The 20,868-nt window shown below is 40.1% G+C and overlaps 1 protein-coding gene across 2 annotated transcripts in view; it reads left to right on the forward strand.

Annotated features, from left to right (window-relative positions):
- Window positions 1-20,868, forward strand: part of tlcd4a (TLC domain containing 4a) — a 50,256-nt gene that overhangs the window by 13,048 nt on the left and 16,340 nt on the right. For both annotated transcript variants that reach the window (XM_078560830.1, XM_078560831.1), the window contains exons 3-6: window positions 1,356-1,517; window positions 4,081-4,170; window positions 6,895-6,953; window positions 9,332-9,426. In XM_078560830.1, the coding sequence (XP_078416956.1) occupies window positions 1,369-1,517; window positions 4,081-4,170; window positions 6,895-6,953; window positions 9,332-9,426 (393 nt within the window). In that variant the 5' untranslated portion in view covers window positions 1,356-1,368. The remainder of the gene's footprint in view (window positions 1-1,355; window positions 1,518-4,080; window positions 4,171-6,894; window positions 6,954-9,331; window positions 9,427-20,868) is intronic.

A 20,868-nucleotide genomic window follows, 5' to 3' on the forward strand; every position in this document is an offset into this window, starting at 1 on the left:
TTGACCTAGTGACAGTGAAGGAACGGCGATATATTTCCAAGTCAGGACGGTGAGTGGCTCAAAAGGGAGCTTCCAGCTGGTGATTTTCCCATTTATCTGCTGCCTTTGTCCTTCTAGATGGAAGTTGTCATGGGTATGGAAGGTGCTGACTAAGGAAGCTTGGTGGGTTCCTGCAATGCATCTTGTAGATGGGACACACTGCTGCCACTGTGCCGGTAGTGGAAGGAGTGAATGTTTGTGGCTGGGGTGCCATTCAAGTGGGCTGCTTTGTCCTGGATGGTGTCAAGCTTCTTGAGTGTTGTTGGAGCTTCACTCATCCAGGCAAGTGGAGAATGTTCCTGACCTGTGCCTTGTAGATGGTGAACAGGCTTTAGGGGGTCAGGAGCGGACTCCACAGCCATAGGATTCTTAGTCTCTGACCTGTTCTTGTAGCCACAGTATTTATATGGCTAGTCTAGTTCAGTTTCTGGTCAGTGGTAACCCCCAGGATGTTGATGGGGTATTCAGTGATAGTAATACCATTGACCATCAAGGGGCAATGGTTAGATTCTCTTTTGTTGGAGATGGTCATTGCCTGGCACTTGTGTGGGACGAATATTACTTGCCACTTGTCAGCCCAAGCCTGGATATTGTCCAGGTCTTGCTGCATTTGGACATGGACTGCTTCAGTATCTGAGGAGTTGCGAATGGTGCTGAATATTGTGCAATCATCAGTGGACATCCCCACTTCTGACCTTATGTTGGAAGGAAGGTCATTGATGAAGCAGCTGAAGATGATCGGGCCGAGGACAGTACCCTGAGGAATTCCTACAGTGATGCCCTGGAGTTGAGATGACTGACTTCCAACAACCACAACCATCTTCCTTTGAGCTAGGTATGACTCAAACCAGTGGAGAGTTTTCCCCCTGATTCGTATTGACTCCATTTTAGCTAGGGCTCCTTGATACCACATTCGGTCAAATGCTGCCTTGATATCAAGGGCAGTCACTCTCACCTCAGCATTATTTTACCACGTTGTCTGTTTTCATTTGACCTACTGCTACCCTGAATTGTGCTTTTACAAGGTCCTCCAGTAATTTTTGTTAAAGCTGAAAATCTGCTGACCATTGTTGGATTCCACATACTTTTTTTTAGAAAATTAGTTACATTTTCTTTGCAGCTATCTCTTTTTCTGATTTCTAAAAATGGAGGGTGAACAGAGGGATTTGAAATGCTTAATTTGGGCTGTAGCTTAGTTTTGACCTGTGAAAGTAAATATGAACTTAGACAGTAATGTACTATTGGGTTATTGAATTAATTTTTTAATTGTCCTCGCTTCACTTTGCAATATTTACCAAATTTTTATTTTCTTACAGAGCTCCAGTTGTCATGGCTTCACTTGATTGGCTGATTGTTGCTGTAGCTGGTTTCACTGTATTTCAAATTATGTTCCATTATTTAAGTGCAAGGATATCTGTATTTTTCTGCAAGGGTTATCGAACACTGACTGACATTCAGAAGACTGAATGGAACTCCAGGTATTCACTCTTAAGACTATTTGTGGGAAATATACAGCATGTGAATAGATGAATTCAAACAAAGGCACATTTGCAGCCTTATCTGCAGTGGAATGAGGTTTTCCCTAAGCCTTGACATTACAGTCTTTTTTTGTTTAAAACTTAAAACTAATTTTTAAAATAAACTTCTGCCTTCCTTGAGAATCTCCCTCTAGCACACCATCTCCAGGCATCCAAGCAATGGTGACTTGCTGGCTGACTCTGCTAGTGCTTCTATGTTCCCTACCACTTGTGCGTCTGTGAGTATGGTGTAGAGTGGGTGACTGTTTTGACTTGTTCCCCTGCTCTGACCTAATGACTAGCATCAGAACTCCTTGATGATAAATTTATTTTCTGTCACTCGTTATGCTGTCTAATCTTTTAAAAATGGAAAACTATTGGGATGGGACAGGTTTTCTGATGTATAATGTCTCCCTAGACAACTTTATTTAGTGCTTTGCTTTAAAGGTATAATAAAGAATATCTAATAAATGGCAGTTTTAAAGGTGGAGTTGCATAATTGTACAGCCAGACATATTCTTAAAACCACGCTTAGTTTAAGAGTTGCACTATATATACATTTTTCATAGTGTTTATGCTTTAAAATGTACATAATGGGCAAAGAATAGAAATAAAACAAGTTTGTTTTGCTTTGAACATTTTTATTTCTGGGATGTTGATGATGCTGGCCTAGCCTGCGTTTATCATTCTGCCCCTAGATATGATGATCTTGTTTACAGCTGAGTGTCTTCCTGATTATTTCGAGAGCATTTAGAGTTAACCATGTGGTGTGAATTGGGGTCACGTGTAGTTCAGGCCGTGTAGGAGTGATAGGTTTCCAAGCCTGAAGGAGACTAGAAAGCTAGTTGCGTTTTACAAAAAAATCTGACTGTTAGCTTTCTTGGTGCTAATGCACGAATGATCAGGGTTAATTAATTTGGTTTCACTTGTTGTGGTGAGGTTCAATTCACGACCTCTAGGTTGCCTGTTCACTAACATAAACACTGCACCTGCTATTAATGACTAATTACCTTCTTTAAAAAAAAATATGGGATTTGTTAAATAACAAATCTGAAGGGGAACAGTGCAAAGAACTCTAGTTTATTTAGTGGAGACATACAATGTAAGCAAAAGAAAACAGGACACTTTGACAGGCACTGGTTTTCTCATTGGATGTTCATAGTTTTATAAATGGGGAGAGGTTTCTGGAATGCTGTTCATATAAAATCATATCTATCTGATTATGTACAGAAGTTCATATGCAGATGGTCAATTGAAGAATGCGCTGTATAGTATGGAATGTGCTCTGCTTGGAGATCAAAGCTAGATATTGCATGGTGTTTATTTCACAGAGTTGGTGTTCCCTTCTCTTCACAGGAATGTAAAGTCATTTGAGAAGTTTTAGATTATCTCCTTTGACTGGGAAAGTAGGCTTCCATTGTTTGAATTGTTGAGCTTCTAATAAGTACGTGATTCTATCTTTGAGGCACAACATTAGTTATTGCTTATGTTCTGCAATTGTAAATACTTCCATTTTTGTGCGGAGAGGTTCAAGTTCAGCAGATTTTTTTTTGTGCTCACTAAGTAGCGCAAATGAGTGACTTCTTGTTTGGGTGTTTGTGTGAACTTTATAGAATTAAACCCATTTCCAACATGCTGTACAATGGAAGAATTCTGAACTCAGTTCCATATGTTACCAGAATTGAGAGGAAAGAGTGAGCAGGTTGGGTCTCTTTTCATGGGTGTATAGGAGAGTAAGAGCAAACCTGATTGAGATCTTTATAATTGCAGATGTGGCGAAACTGCCCCTACTTGTAGCTGAGTCTAGAACAAGGGGACAAAAATACAAAATAGCCACCAAAAGATCAAGTAAAAAATTTGAATCGAATTTCTTCACGTAGAATGTGCTGGAATATGAAACCTGCTGCTAAATAGTGGTTGAAGTAGATGGGATTGACACGTCTAAGGGGAGGCTTGATACATATGTAAGGGAGAAGAAATAGAGGGTGAGAGGTATGAAGTGATAAATTAAGAGTAGTAGGAGGAGGCTTGTGTGGAGCATAAATATTGGCATAAATCAAATGGCCTGTTTCCGTGCTATGCATTGGTTCTATATTTTACTCATTTAAAGGATGTCGTTACACCAGAACAAAAAAAAAATTGCTGGAAAAACTCTGCAGGTCTGACAGCATCTGTGGAGAGAAAGACACAGTTAACGTTTCGAGTCCTTACGACTCTTCTTTCTCTCCACAGATGCTGTCAGTCTTGCTGAGTTTTTCCAGCAATTTTTGTTTTTGTTTTTGTTTCAGATTTCCAGCATCCGCAGTATTTTGCTTTTATCTTTTGTTACACCAGAAAATGTCTTAATTACAAAATTAAGGAAAAGGGTCCCTCTGCTGGCCCTAATTTTGCTGAAATTATCGATGAATTTGCTGTATCACTACATGTGATTTCACTAATAGATGAAATGTTCCCTGTTTAACTGCCTGTAGGCTGTATAAAATGCATCAGTGATGCCCAAATCTATGTTTTTACTTTTTTTTAGGGTGGTGTCCACATTCCATGCCCTGGTGGTTGGGTTATTGTGTCTGTACTTGTTGTGGTTTGATGATGCTGTTAATGCTGATCCTATCTGGTAAGACACCTAGTCAGCCTGGTTAAACTGGGCCTGGCTACTTGAGCCTCTTTATCTCAGTGGTCAGAAAGTTTATTGTAAAGTGAGGTTAAGGGAAACGCAATTTTTGTCTGTATTTTTGTCCGATTGTCACTAAATAACCAGCATAATGTCTCCAATTGCAACGTATCTACTGTTACGATCCCTGTAGAGACCGATAACTACTTCAAAGCAATGAATTTCCCAGCAATCGAAGGAAATGACTGAAGGAAAGATTTCACATTTTAATGTAACAAACAAGTTAAATCGATGTAGATCAAACATTACTTAACAGATTAAAAAAAAGGTACTTTCGCGCATTAACTAACTAATGCAATCGAGCTGCAAGTTACAACCCCTCTTTTCTGTGCACTGCACCTCTGGCAGATGCGTACCATTACAAGAACAAGTCTAAAGTTACAAATAAAAACTCAAAATGCTTGAAAAACTCAGCCGGTCTGGCAGCCTCTGTGGAGAGAGAAACAGAGCTCTAAAGAAGTCATACGGACTCGAAACGTTAACTCTGCTTCTCTCTCCACCGATACTGCCAGACCTGCTGAGTTTTTCCAGCATTTTCTGTTTTTTGAGTCCAAAGTTACTCCGGGCTGTCCAGCAGGCTCACTTCTCTCTACCACACCAGGTCGAAGCTTCCAGGATCCTCTGAAAATCATTCCACTCGGCTTGCGTCTTCCAGATCTGACTTGCACCAGCAAGGCCCGCTTATTAACTCCTTGTTCCTTAAATCTAAGTCCTCTTGGTTCTTTTCCCTTCCTTTTGAACAGACCATGAGCCAGTACTAGCATTCTGCTTGGTTTTTAACATAAAAACAGTCCTGCTCTGCTCTTCGTCGCAGAGCTTTGCTTCTCCACACAGCAGTATCTGCTTTGTGTATCTCTCTCTCTCTCTCTCTCTCTCTCTCTCTGTGTCTCAAAAAACAGTGGTCTCGGATGTGAAGACTTGATATTTCAATAGGTTTCTGTTTGATTTTCTCCCCCTGGCAACCAGGTCACATGGGCATGCCTCCGAGGTGGGTGTTTGCAGATTTCTCAATTTTACCTTAAGTTAAAGGAGACATTTTGAAACATAACAGTTTTGTAATGTCCAGCACTCGTAACACTATAATGCTAATATTATGTACACAGATCTCTCAAATACAGTAGTCAAGTATATTAAAAAAATCAAAAAGACTAATAGAATGTTAGCTTTTATAACCAGAGAACTAAATTATAAAGGAAAGAAAGCTTTGTTACAGCTAATCATAGTCTATATTTTGGAATACTGTGTAGAGTTCTGAGCACTGCATTTTAGGATATATTGGCATGGGAAGGAGTGCAGCGCAGATTGCAACAGAAGCCTTAATTGTTACCAGAGGTTCAAGAATTGGATTATGAAGACAGATTGCATAAACCCTGCTTGGATTCCCTAAAGTATAGAAGGTTTGGGGGTATGTTTTCAGGATTTTGAAGGGAATTGATAGGGTAGATAGAGAGAAACTCTTTCTGCTGGTGGGTAAGTCTGGGACATAACAAAATCAGAGTCTGGTCATTTAGGAGCAAAGCTATAAAATCCTTTTACAAGCAAAAGGCAGTAGTTCAATTAAGTTTAAATCTTTAATCAGTAATTTACTTGTTAGCTGAAAGACATAAAGGGATATGAAGCCAAGGTGGATGCATAGAATTATGATCAAGATCAGCCATGATCTTACTGAATTTTGGAACAGCCTTGAGGGGCTGAATAGTCTACACCTATTCTTATGTGAAAAAATAAAATTTAACTTAATTTCCCAGTGTTCTTCAGTTGATGTGAATGAGTAGTTCTGCTATTTATTTTAAACGTCCATACTTAACAAAATCACAAACTAATTGAAAGATGTCCACGTCCATCAATGAGGCCAAATTTGCTAATGATAATGAGCGTGGAGAGAGAATTTTCTGCTTAAAAACTCATTGAAGTTTTATTTTACACTGGTATTTCCTTTTAAACATAGAACTTGATCTAAACTTGTTAGGGCTCAACACTATACACAATCAGATCATTTCACTAATTCCTGCTTCATGCTTATTCACCTGATTAAATGGTTGCAACATAAAACCTTAAGAATTTCTTTATCCTTCCGCATGGTTGAACTTTGGGCATGAATGACACAATAAATATCAAATTGCCAGTATTGTTTGTTTAGAAAGTACATTCAATTGGATGATTATACAGAATGTTGAATAAACAAAAAACTGTTCATGTCGTCAATTAGAATATTAAATAGAAAATGATTAATTTGGTCATGAAAATGGTTTATGGGTGGAGAAAAATGGGGAAAAATAAAACTCCCATTATATCTATTGTATGCTCCTCAAACCCTTTTCTCTCCCCCCCACCCCCCCCACTTTATTTTCTTCTTCCTTTATCTACCCAGGCACTGATTCCTTATTGGTGTAGAGTTTCTAGTTGATAATTGCCTTTGGGTATCTCACCCAAATGGCAATTATTCATATACGAGCTTTGGCAGACCATTCAACTGCAAGGGCATCACAGTTGACCTTGTATGCCCTTCTAGAACGAGTTGCTGAAACTGCTCTGACCACTGCACAAACCTGGGACTAACCTGGCCTATTGTGGCTTAGTAGTATAGATGTTCCATGCTGAGAGCATGATTTATTAAATACAGTTCATTTCTGTGAAATGTAACCTTCTGTTTCTTGCTTTTTACAGGGGGGAACCTACACTGGTAAAATTAAATGTTGGTCTAACTGCAGGCTACCTCATTTCAGGTGAGTACTTTTTCATGTGAAAAGCATTTTCTCCTGTTAAATGTTTTATTTAACTGGAATATTTTGTAGTTAGCCTATATCACATCAACATCTGAATTTGGTTAGGAACTAAATAGGAGGTAATAAAGCGTCCTTGCTTCATGACTGGGTCTCCGATATGGACTGCAGTATTTGTGTTTGTCGAAATCTCTGGTTTAATCATCTTTCTCTTTTTGAGAAAACTGAATGGAGATGAAAGGCTTTGTGGAGTACATTATAAAAAATCTAAACTGCAGTCTTGTTAGGATAGGGTTGCTGTCAGTGGGTTAAAGTTTCTGAGTGTCATGAAATATCATGAAAATGCAAAATCAGTACTTGTAAAAGGGAGAATAAGAAAACAGGCTGACATTTTAGGCTGGCTGGATGTCAGATGAAGTCTGGTGAAAGATCTATATCTGGAATGTTAATCTGTTTTTCCTCAGATTCTGATGATGAACCCCCTGTGTGTTTCCAGCATTTGTAGATCTGACTTTATTTGCGCTAAAGTTACTCTTTCTTTAAAAAAAAAATCCTTTCAATTTTTGTAAAACGAGGCTTTCTTCTATAATGACCTGAAATGTTTTAATGATAAAAGTTATAATAATTTGGACTTTAATATTTCTAGTGACCTCCTTTTACGTGAACTCTATTTGCTTCATTCTAAGAGTCTTCTTTTGTAGAGATGTCTATAATGGAAGTTTCACTGCTATAGTTTTGGTATAGATTCAAATTGAACCTTACTTCTTGCTGCTGTGTACTGGACTCGTCTTTTGTCTAAGCTAGAAAAGACTGGAATTGGAGTAATTTGATGCCTCAATCTTTCTCCATTTTTTTTCTTGTATCTGGTAGAGATCCTGTGAGAATGAGCCTTTTGTCTTTATCTTCAGGAATTTGTTTTGGTTGAAGGTAGTTTTTGAGAGGGAAGAGGGAGAGAAGAATGAGGAGGTGCTATTTTTCATTGAGCCTATTAGCTCCAAAAACGCTAAAGGAGTTTTGTGAGCCACCTGATTAGGTTAAGGAAATGTTACAACAGTCCTTAACGATTTAAATGACCAATTAATCAACATACTATTGTAGTATAATTTCATGCCTGTAACTAAGAGTGTACTGTTTTCAATGTAAAGTACTTCACTGCTTGCTGTCCATATAATTAAAAGCAGTTATGTGTATTTTTACCACTTGTAACAAGGGAGCACCAAACATTGCTTGTCATCAGTTTGCTAGAGACTTGGCATTTCAGGTCAGTAAACAGCTTTTGTGGATTCCAAAAAGTAAGGAACCAAAAACTACCTTTTTTGCCACCTGCAATAAGAACCAGTGATTTAATGAATCTACCATCCATGTTAGAGAGTGGCTTTGTCAAGTACAAGCAAGAAGTGCTGGACATAGATGGCAAACTAAGTCAGAGTGAAGTTTTGAAGACTGGTTCTATTTAAACTGTTAACTTACAGTGCAGCATCTGTGGAGAAGTATTTCTAGTGTTTGTAGTTTGCTCTTTATTTGACTTGGTCCAAATGTGTGACCATGGTTGCGGGGGGGGGGAATGATTTTAACACTGCTCAAACATTGAAAGCATTTAGATCATTTACTAATACTAGCAGCTATTACAAGAAAATATTTGCAGTGGGAATCAGTTTGTTTGGAGACCGATCGGATTGAGTGCCACTGACGCCAGTATTGCGGGGTTACTGCACTTGCAAATGGAGCCCTTTGATGTCTCTTAGATCCACCCAATTAACATAACTTTATTGGAGGGCATACAGGGCTGTACATAGGAGCCCTTTTGTTTTACCTAATATGTAATTTCTTTATAATGACTTAACAGAAGTGCTTGCTGCCAATTTTGCTGATGCGTGGATGTGCACTCTTGTTTAAATGTGCTTCAGTAGCTTGTGTAATACTTATTTGAAGGAACTAAACAATATGTGCAGATACTTGATGGGCCACATTGATTTATTCTACAAGCTGCATTATCCTAGGAAATTCTCTGTACTGGACTGTATCTAAAGCATTGTTTAGGAATATGGGTGGTAACTCCGACTTTCAATAACTTTAATCAAGAAAGTTGCTTGAGGAAATTGAATATTATACTCAATTTTAACTACAATTATTCACAACCATTTAACTGACCTGTTTTGGAAGTTTTTGTTTAAAGTAGTAGTGTCACTTTTCCAGTTTAATAGCTGCCACATTGAAAACCTGATTTAAGTGATATTGTCTCAATGTTTTTGTGATAGGCTATTTGCACTAAATCAGCTGATACTGTTGTAAAAACTGCTGAAGCTTTGTTTGAGCAACTGAGTAAACCCCCAGACCGCAACTAAGCTCTTTCTAATTTCTGTTTTGTATTGCTTTTCCAGATTTCCTGCTTATTTTGTGGTATTGGAAAGCAATTGGAGACATATACTTTATTATCCACCATTTGACCGCACTGTATGCTTACTACTATGTACTGGTGAGTGCCATATAAGACAATAGCAGTATTTGTGGGCAAGAAAGGACCAAGGGGAAACAGCAACAGGCTTGTGCTTTAGCCAGCAGATATTAGCAGTTTACAAGTTCAAATGAATGGACCAATAATGAGGCAAAAACTGAGTACAGTGTTTCAATTAATAAATGATGTGGCAGACCATTGAGTTGACTTCAGAGTGACTCGGTGAGTACTTGGCTTTCTAAAAATGACCATCGTGGATTCACTTTAACCTGCATGTGTACTTTATACTCCTGTTAGCTACAAAGAAAGAACTTGTGCTTATATACCAGATGTCTCAAACATCCCAAAGCACTTCACAGGTAATGAAGTTACTTATAGGTAAAGTCAAAAGCCAACTTTTGGCCAGTGTGAAAAAATTATCGTATATGCCTTTGTAATCTGAAATATGTTTTGACAACATATTACTTCCACTTGTACATTTCTATTTTTTTGTTACTTTATCTCTGGCCTGACAATTGAATTGTCCTAATTGGATCCTTATTGAAAATCTTAAAGTTTGAACATGCAATAAAACTTTGAACCAAAAGTCAATTGAAAGGCTATTTTTTAAGTTATTGCTTCTGAACCAATGAACTGGGATGTCATTTGCCATCAGTTTCTTATTTGTCATTGGTAATAAAAGGATTGGCTGTAGTTCACTGGGTGGCACTCTCACATCTGAGTCACAGGGTTCAAGGTTCAAGTCCCGCTTCAGGGCTTGAACACAAAAATCAAGGCTGACATTCCAGCGTAATACTGAAGGAGTGCTGCACTGTTGAAGGTGCCAACTTTCAGATGAGATGTTAAGCCAAGGCACTATTTCGAAGAAGAGCAGGAGAGTTATCCCTACTATTTATCCTTCAATTATCACCACAAAAAATCTGATCTTTATCACATTACTGTTTGTGGGTACTGGCTTAGCACAAGTAGCTATTGCGTTTCCTACATTGCAGCAGTAACTACACTGAAATTCATTCCTGTAAAGTGTGTTGGGACGTCCAGTGCTCGGGGGAAAGTGTAATGTAAATGCAAGTTGTTCTTTCTTTCGTATTAACATTGCTAACTGATTTTCCTGTTTGACTTCAGTATTCCACAGTGTTAGTGTGTGTTAATTCCTGTAAAAGTACATCTGTCTGTCTGACAGGAATTAGTTCTCATTCAGGAATTTATTGCAACCAAAACTGCGATTGAGGTAAAAACACACAATGCAGGAAATACTCAGCAGGCTAGGCAGAATCTGTGGAGAAAGGAAAAAAGTGAACATTTCAGGTTGATGACCTCTCATCAGACCAAGGGAAACCCCAACAGGCTTGTGGTGGATATGGTAGTGCAGTGCAAAGGTGCTGATGTGTTGTTACTGAATGAAATTACCTTACAGTTTATTTTGAGGCACCATGATTCAGACATAACAAAGACTCTTCCAGCCCAGTTGATCCTGTAAAGTCCTCATAGTGAACACCTAGGGTCTACTGCCAAAGTTGGGACAACTGTTCCAGAATCTAATTTAGCAACCGCCTGACATAGAGTTGATTCTGCATGACTTTGTGCCAATGTCCCAGATTTCTCCGTCCCCGTCCCAATGCCGGACATATCCACCAAAAGTGGTGGCAAAGCAGTATACGGTTGGTGGGAGTGGACACCATAAAGTCTCAAGAGTTCAAGTGACACATAAGCAAGGAAACGTCCTGCTGATTACCACTTACCTCCATCACCCAGCTGATCAAGCATGCATCTATGATGCACACAGAGGGCTTAATTTAATGTCTCTCTCACTCTCAGATTCTTGCAGACTGATCTGTCTGTGAGGATATTTTAAGAAAACCCTGTAAGCTGATACTACAGTGGCTTCCTAAGGCCTGTTCCCCTCTCAAAGCCCATCTCCATGGCAATGTGAATTGCATGGTAATGTATCTAGGTAGAAATGTTGATTAACCTTCTTCTAAACCCCAACCCTTCTCTCCATTCTATCTTGGAATTAAACAGACAGTTTAGAGTATAACTGTTTATAAAGCTTGACATTCCTAACACCTCCCTGTGAGACCTGGAGACTAACAGTCCTCCCAAGGCAGCACAGATGTTCTTCCCACTGACTACAGGTGTGAACATCTTGCACTTTCTTTCCAGTAAAACAACCTTTAACAACCAGGCCACCTAAGCTTGTTGTCAGGCAGGAGTCGGAGCAGGTCACATGACCCCCTTCATTTCTCTATTTTACCATAAATTGAAAAGATGATCCCAAAACATAACAATTTTATAAACTTCATATTTGTAACACCTACTTGACCTCGTCCACACAATCTACCTTTTGCGGATGCATCTTCCCATAACAGCTTCGGTAGGAGTGACTACCTCACAGTCATTGTGGAGGCCATGTTCTGACTTCACACTGAGGATACCATCCATCGTATAGTGTGGAATTACCTCTCTGCTAAGTGGATTAAACTAAGAACAGATCTAGTAGCTCAAACAAAAACAAAAGTAGCTGGAAAAACTCAGCAGGTCTGACGGCATCTGTGGAGAGGAAGACAGAGTTAACGTTTGGAGTCCATTCTGATGAAGAGTCATACAGACTCGAAACGTTAACTCTTGTCTTCCTGTCCACGGATGCCGTCAGACCTGCTGAGTTTTTCCAGCTATTTTTGTTTTTGTTTCAGATTTCCAGCATCTGCAGCATTTTGCTTTTATCTAGTAGCTCAAAGCTGGACATAATGAGGCTCCGCGGGCATCAGCACCAGCAGAATTGCACCATAATCTATAACCTCATTGCTTGGCATATCCTTCACTCCTCCAATACTATCAAGCCAGACGTCCAACCTTGATTCAATGAGGAGTGTAGAATAGTATGCCAAGAGTATCATCAGATGTAACTGAAAATGAGGTGTCAGTCAGGTGAAGCTACAATGTAGGACTTGCATACATGCTAAACAGCGGAAGCAACATGCTTTTGACAGAGCTAAGTGATCTCACAACCAACAGAACAAAACTCTGCAGTCTTGCCACATCCAGTTGAAATTGTGATGGACAATTTAGCAACAAGCAGGAGGAGGAGGCTCCATGAAAATTCTATCTTCAGTGACTGGGGAGAGCCAAGCATGTGAGTGGAAAGGACAAGGCAGGCTAAAATGTTCACAACCATCTTCAGCCAGATGCTGAATGGATGGTCTTTCTCAACATCCTTCTGAGAATCCCATTATACAGATGCCAGTATTCAGTCAATTTATGTGATCCCAAAAAATAGTTGAGTGCACTGGATTCAGCAAAGGCTATGGGCCCTGACTGCATCCTGGATCCGGTGCTGAAGACTTGTACATCATAAATAGCCGTGCCTCTGGTCAAACTATTCCAGTACAGCTACAACAATGGCATCTACCCAATATTTTTGAAAATTGCCCAAGTATGTTCTGTACGCAAGAAGCAGGACAAATCCAAACCTGACAAGTTATTACCCCATCAATCTACTCCCAATCATCGACCAAGTGATGGGAAAAAATTGCCAACAATGGAATTGAGTGGTACTTACTCACCAGCTTGGGTTCTACCTGGAAAATTTGGCTCCAGATCTCATTACAGCCTTGGTCTAAATATGGTGAAATAGCTGAATTCCAGTAATTGGGTGAGTGTGACTGTCCTTGGCATCAAGGCAGCATTTGACTGTGTATGGGGCACCGGCAGCTGAAATAAAACTGATGTCAGTAGGAATTGGTGAAAACTCCACTGGCTGGAGTCATAACTGGCACAAAGGAAGATCATTGTGGTTTTTAAAGGCCAAGTCTTTAAGCTCCAAAAACCAATGTAGCAGTTCCTCAGAGCAATACCTTAGTCCCAGCTTCATCAATGACCTCCCTTCCATCATAAGGTCAGGAATGGGGCTGCTTGCTGATAATTGCACACCATTAAGTTCCATTCACACTTTTTTGTCTGGTAATGAAGTAATTGATGACTGAAACTGAACCTGGACATCCTTCAAGCTTGGGCTGTTAAGTGACAAGTAACATTTGTACCACACAAGTGCCAGGTAATAACCATCTCCAACAGAGAGCCTAACCACCTTCACTTGACATTTAATCTCCCACCATAAATATTCTGGGGGTCACAATTGACCAGAAACTCACCTGAACCAACCACATAATACCTTGGTACAAGAGAAGGTCAGATGCTGTGTATTCTACAGCAATGCTGAAGAGCACAGATCCTGAGAAGCAGGGAAAAGGATTAATATGTCGAAATGCAGAGAATAATGGGGTAAAATTTTTAGCTCGGGCGAGCACGCACCCGACCTGCTCAAGCGTAAAATGACGCGGGTTGACATCGGGCGAACGTCCTGACCTCACCATGCAGTCGTGCGATATTTCGTTTGACTCCAGCGCGTGCCCGCTGACAATTGAAAGGCCTGTTAAGGCCATTAAATTATCAATTAAGTTGAATTTTTCACTGCCCATCCAACCTTATACTTGGTGGGCAGGCGAAAAGGCCAAGCAGCCTTTGCACTTTTTAGGAAACCTCATCCATGGGCGGGATGAGGTTTCCTAAAGCAAATAAAAATAAAATTAAAATTTTAAAACTTAATTAATAACATGTCCCTGCTCATGTGACAGAGTCACATGAGGGGACATGTTTTATTACATTTTTTATTTTCTTTATTTTTTTTCATAACACTTCATCTCCCTGAGGAAGCTCTGTACCTCGGAGATTATGAAACGTGCACTTGCGCGAAGGTTGTGCTTGCCCGGCTCGCAACCCCCCCTCCCCCATGGGCAGCGCTGAGCGCTGCTGCCTGTGTTTCATGGTGGGCAGGCCTTAATTGGCCCACCAGCGTGAAATCACCTTCCGGCCCCCATCGCGGGCGGTGGTCGGCTTCCCGACCACTCCCGCCGAGCCTGCCCGACATGGGTGAAATTCTGCCCATGGTGTTGGAATTCAGGCAAAGATAGGTTAGGTCAGTCAAAGTGGAAGGGAAACCTGATAGGAAAATGGGGTAGAAGAATGTTGGGAGTATACTTTGTGGAAGAATTGATCAAATTTAAAAAGTGTACTCTTGATGTCTGTTAATGAATACCTACAGGAGATTACTGCCATGCTTACATACTCCATGCAAAATCTGAGACATTTCCCTCAAACTAGCTAACTTCTCTGGTTTTAAAATTCGGTGCATTATAAATAATGCCTCTTTAATTTGTAGATGAAACCTATTCCAGAGTTTTGAATCGGTAATTCAATATTTTAAAATGTCTCGCCATATTGAAGTTGTGGGAAGTTGCTATGGCTTTAGGTTTGTCTCTGGCTGTTCACCCTTGGTCCAAAGATTTCAGAGTTGCATCACTTGGTTAACTGATTTATCTCACTATTTTGGTATTTTTGCATGCACTGTTTAATTGTAAGTGGGATGTAAATTAACCATCTTCTTCTCTGTCTTTACCTATTGTAACTGTGCATGTTGTTGCATTTGTGTCTTCAGTATTGCATGTATTTTTGTGTTTCATCCAAGGGTTCAATTTTGCTTCTAGCAACATTTTTTGCCTAAAATAAGGCAGTTCCCAGTTTGTCATCCCTACCTCCTCCTGCCTTGTCACTCCTCCTGAGATTTATGACCCACGCTGAAATATCATTCCACAGGAGATGGTATCCATTTTGCCTTGTCTAAGTGAGCCTAAACTGTTTTTGCTAGCAGGTTGTTTAGCAGTAGGGATCCTATGTTCAGCTGTGCACCACGTGCAAGGGTTACTGAACAGCTTTAGAATTTCTGCTCCCTCCCTTTCCAGATGTATTTATGCTAATGGAAGTATTCCTGTCAGTGTTCTAGTAGAGACCAGCTAATTTAGCAATCAGGTGAAATCCAGACTTGTTTGGCTCAGTACCACACTGAGTGAATTTACCCATTGAGCTAGTGGGAACCTTGCTTTTAAGATTCTTTTTTGCCCTATTTATTATTTAATTCGTGATCTCCATGCAAGAATATCCCAGAATAGGACAGGCAGTAGATACACTCTACCATTTTTTTGGAGAGAAGTGCCTGATGAGGTCTGTCAATATAAAAATAGATTCATTGAAATGCTATTCTATTAATCAACTTAATACTGACCTGTTTGATATTTGATCTGAGTATATTGCTACATCATTTTGTGCATAACCAAAATACTGTTCTAAATTGCTCTATTGGGAAATGGGATCAGAATAGTTAGGTACTTGTTTGACTGGCGCAGACACGATGGGCCAAAGGGCCTTTTTCTGTGCTGTAGACCTCTATGACTCTCTATAAATTGACCCCAAACTAATAAATTTGAGTAGTAGCCCACTACCAGTTTAGTATAAATTATGTCAATTAATCACTGTCTTAATTCGGCATAACGTGTTATCTGATTTTGATTTTTGAATATTGTTCTATGTTTGACGCTGCCGACCCACCGTGGTTTTTATGTGCAGGTGTCAACTTGTTTTAAATTATCCATCCAAAAAATCTAAACCATAATGTCACTTCAGGATGTGGTTGCACCGTAACTGATAAAACTTCTGCTTTTCAGCAGCACAAATGCGGCAATATAACTCTGTGGTCTTTGGCAGAAAGAGTGATTAATGGACAGACATTGCTGACTTTGAATCATGTTTTACACTGGCCAATATTTTGGTATAACTGTTACCAAAGTTCTTTCATTTATAAAGAAAAATGCTCACAGCTTAATTCAGTTTACTGACACAGAGGGTCCTAATTTTTTTCCACGCCACTTATGCTGGCATACAAGGTCTTCTTCCAAACATCTTTTTCCACAGTAAGTAATTTTTATGAACAAAAATGGCCATTGAAAACTTTGTGAGCCATTTTTTTCCTTTTATTTGTACTACTTCTAATATGAGTATTGATGACCTTGTGGTTACTGCTTTTAGCGATGGGGTAAAATGCATTTTGAATGCTGAAAACCCTTAGTGAACTAGAATTTGGTTAAAATAAAAGTCTGTAGTTTAAAGTGGGCATTATGGAGGAGGAACAATTGGAGGCTTAAATTTATTTGAATATGTTTTTGAGCCTGCAAGGAATGTCTCTAGATGTTCTAAATGGAAAATTGAAGTCCCTATGATATTTATCTTTTTTGATAATTTAGTCAATTTGTTATAGCAGTGCTAATGAACCCAAATAAAATGGTTACTTTGCATGAAATCTCCAGAATATTGTTTTTTTTTAAATGAGACCACCTGTGTTATCTTAATTATCTAATGGGGAATACTGACATTTTTACATTTCCTTCAGCTACAGAGGATTGGTAACCTGCTTTCTTGTGAATTCTTGAAAGGATGCTCCTTTTTTTTCCTCCCTCCATTTGGTACTGTACATTGAAAAAAGGTGAATCCAACAGGACGAGATACTTGCGTGAAAATCTTTTTTTGTACTTGATCATACTGCCACTGACAACAGTTTCTTTCTTTCTGGAATGCCTGCAAATTGTGTGTTAGTCAACACCTAACATTGTCTTTCCTCTCTCAGTGCTAGAATGCATGAGTTTTTTGCTTCTCTGCTGCTAGCTGTAGTCATATGTGTAGATGCTCTGTAGTTGTCTAACTTTGTCCTTTTTTTCTAATGCCTAATTATACACTTCAATCCCACTCACTTCTTTCACCAGTCCAAGCTAAAAATGAGAAACTGCAAAATTACAAAATGATGAGAGAATCAATTTACCCAGTGAGCTTCTATACCTGTCTTGTCTGCAATTAAATGCTGTTGCTATGTACTGAGCAATTGTATTGCCTAGTAATAATATGGACTTACCAGAATGTAGTGGTATTAGTATACAATGCTTTCAACTTCAGTTTTGAATGGGCTTTTTTCCCTTTTTTTGCCATTGTACATTTCATGAGTTTATGCATTCGTAATGCTGTAAGTATGCATTTAATCTTTTTTCTCTTTTTGTAGAACTATCTGGTAAGATAATGATGTTTTCCCCAGATGACAACAGAAATATCTTTGTTATAAACAAGTGGCATTGATCAATATCCATTTGATACATGTAAAGAATGATAGGATTCTAAAGTATATGTTTAACAATACTGCAGGCTGCATGATGCATGCTTTGTTGTTTTATTTACTCATCTCTCTTTCTTACATTTTTTTTTATTCCTTTGCACCATTACTAGTTCGGAGAGAGAAAGGGTGGATCCTAATATTTGCCACAACCGTTTTGTAATTAGCTGCTGAGAAGTGTGCAGGAGCATCTGGTCACATGTTACTTGCCACAGGTGTCTCCCACAATGAAATGCATGAATCTTCCCTGAGACGAGTAATTTGATTTCTGGAGATGGGAAGGGGAGGAGAAGCTCACATCCTGCGAGTCTGGTGTAGCACATGAATCTCTGCTGGCGAAGAAGATTATTTTTATTTCTATCTTTTTCTGCGATGTGAATTTCCTTATACCTTGTTCACACATTCAATTGTCAGATGCATAATAACCTGCTCTCAGATCCAACTGATTTCACTCTAAATATTTTAGACCATAAGACATAGGAGCAGAAATTAGGCCATTCAGCCCATCGAGTCTGCTCCGCCATTCAATCATGGCTGATAAGTTTCTCAACCCCATTCTCCCGCCTTCTCCCCGTAACCTTTGACCCCCTTACCAATCGAGAACCTATCTATCTCAGTCTTAAATACATTCAATGACCTGGCCTCCACAGCCTGCTGTGGCAATGAATTCCATAGATTCACTACTCTCTGACTAAAGAAGTTTCTCCTCATCTCTGTTCTAAAAGGTCTTCCCTTTACTCTGAGGCTGTGCCCTCGGGTCCTAGTCTTTCCTACTAATGGAAACATCTTCCCTATGTCCACTCTATCCAGGCCTTTCAGTATTCTGTAAGTTTCAATCAGATCCCCCCTCATCCTTCTAAACTCCATCGAGTATAGACCCAGAGTCCTCAAACGTTCCTCATATGTTAAGCCTTTCATTCCTGGGATCATTCTCGTGAACCTCCTCTGGACCCTCTCCAGGGCCAGCACATCCTTCCTGAGATACGGGGCCCAAAATTGTTCACAATATTCTAAATGTGGTCTGACCAGAGCCTTATAAAGCCTCAGCAGCACATCCCTGCTTTTATATTCTAGTCCTCTCGAAATAAATGCCAACATTGCATTTGCCTTCCTAACTACCGACTCAACCTGCAAGTTAACCTTAAGAGAATCCTGGACTAGGACTCCCAAGTCCCTTTGCACTCGAGATTTCTGAATTCTCTCCCCATTTAGAAAATAGCCTATGCCTCTATTCTTCCTACCAAAGTGCATGACCTCACACTTCCCCACGTTGTATTCCATCTGCCACTTCTTTGCCCATTCTCCTAACCTGTCCAAATCCTTCTACAGCCTCCCCGCCTCCTCAATACTACCCGTCCCTCCACCTATCTTTGTATCACCTGCAAAGTTAGCCAGGATGCCCTCAGTTCCTTCATCTAGATCATTAATGTATAAAGTGAAAAGTTGTGGTCCCAACACTGACCCCTGTGGAACTCCACTAGTCACCGGCCGCCATCCTGAGAAGGACCCCCTTATCCCCACTCTCTGCCTCCTGCCAGACAGCCAATCTTCTATCCATGCTAGTACCTTGCCTCTTACACCATGTGCTCTTATCTTACTGAGCAGCCTCCTGTGCGGCAACTTGTCAAAGGCCTTCTGGAAGTCCAAGTAGATAACATCCATTGGCTCTCCTTTGTCTAACCTACTCATTACCTCCTCAAAGAATTCTAACAGATTTGTCAGGCATGACCTCCACTTGATGAAACCATGCTGACTTTGCCCAATTTTACCATGCACTTCCAAGTATTCTGAAATCTCTTCCTTAATAGTGGACTCTAAAATCTTACCAACGACCGAGGTCAGGCTAATCGGCCTGTAATTTCCCGTCTTTTGCCTCACTCCCTTCTTAAACAGGGGGGTTACATTAGCGATTTTCCAGTCCTCTGGGACCCTCCCTGACTCCAGTGATTCCTGAAAGATCACCACTAATGCCTCCACTATCTCTTCAGCTATCTCCTTCAGAACTCTAGGCTGTAATCCATCTGGTCCAGGTGATTTATCCACCTTCAGACCTTTTAGTTTTCCTAGCACCATCTCCTTGGTAATGGCCACCATACTCACCTCTGCCCCCCGACTCTCTTGAACATTGGGGATTTTACTCGTGTCTTCCACTGTGATGACTGACGCCAAGTACCTATTCAGTTCCTCAGCCATTTCTTTGTTCCCCACTACTACTTCTACAGCGTCATTTTCCAGTGGCCCAATGTCCACTTTTGCCTCTCTCTTACCCTTTATATATCTAAAAAAACTCTTGCAATCTTCTTTTATATTACTGGATAGTTTACCCTCATATTTAATCTTCTCCCTCCTTATTTCTTTTTTAGTTGTCCTCTGTTGGTCTTTGTAGGCTTCCCAATCCCCTGGTTTCCCACTGCTCTTCGCCGCATTGTATGCTTTCTCTTTAGCTTTTATGCTGTCCCTGACTTCCCTTGTCAGCCATGGTTGCCTCCTCATCCCTTTAGTATGCTTCTTCTTCCTAGGGATGAATTTTTGCTGTGTCTCCCAAATTACTCCCAGAAACTCCTGCCATTGCTGTTTCACTGTCTTTCCTGCTATGCTCATTTCCCAGTCAATTCTGGCCAGCTCCTCCCTCATGCCTCTGTAGTTGCCTTTATTCAACTCTAATACCGTTACATCTGATTCCAGCTTTTTCCTCTCAAATTGCTGGGTAAATTCTATCATATTATGGTCACTTCCTCCTAAGGGTTCCTTCACCTTAAGCTCTCTTATCAAATCTGTCTGATTACACATGACTAAATCTAGAATTGCCTGTTCCCTAGTGGGCTCCACCACAAGCTGCTCCAAAAAGCCATCTCGTAGAAATTCCACAAATTCCTTTTCTTGGGATCCACTACCAACCTGATTTTCCCAGTCTACCTGCATATTGAAATCCCCCATGATCACTGTAACCTTGCCTTTCTTACACGCCTTTTCTATCTCTTGGTGTATCTTGTGCCCCACATCCTGACTACTGTTCGGAGGCCTGTACATAACTCCCATTATGGTTTTTTTACCTTTTGCGGTTCCTCAACTCTACCCACACAGATTCTACATCATCTCACCCTACGTCATTTCTTGCTATCGATTTAATTTCATTTCTTACTAACAAAGCAACCCAACCCCCTCTGCCAACCTGCATATCTTTTCAATAGGATGTATATCCTTGGATATTTAGCTCCCAGTCCTGATCCCCTTGCAGCCATGTCTCCGTAATGCCCACCACATTATACCTGCCAATTTCAATCTGCGCCACAAGCTCATTTACCTTATTTCGTATACTGCGTGCATTCAGATACAGTACCTTCAGTCCTGTATTTCCTGTCCCCTTTCTCATTGTCGTCCCTTTATCTGATGTGCTTGAAGTTAGATTCCTAGCC

The sequence above is a fragment of the Cetorhinus maximus genome, chromosome 17 (genome assembly GCF_964194155.1).
Source record: "Cetorhinus maximus chromosome 17, sCetMax3.hap1.1, whole genome shotgun sequence".
Lineage (NCBI taxonomy): Eukaryota > Metazoa > Chordata > Chondrichthyes > Lamniformes > Cetorhinidae > Cetorhinus > Cetorhinus maximus.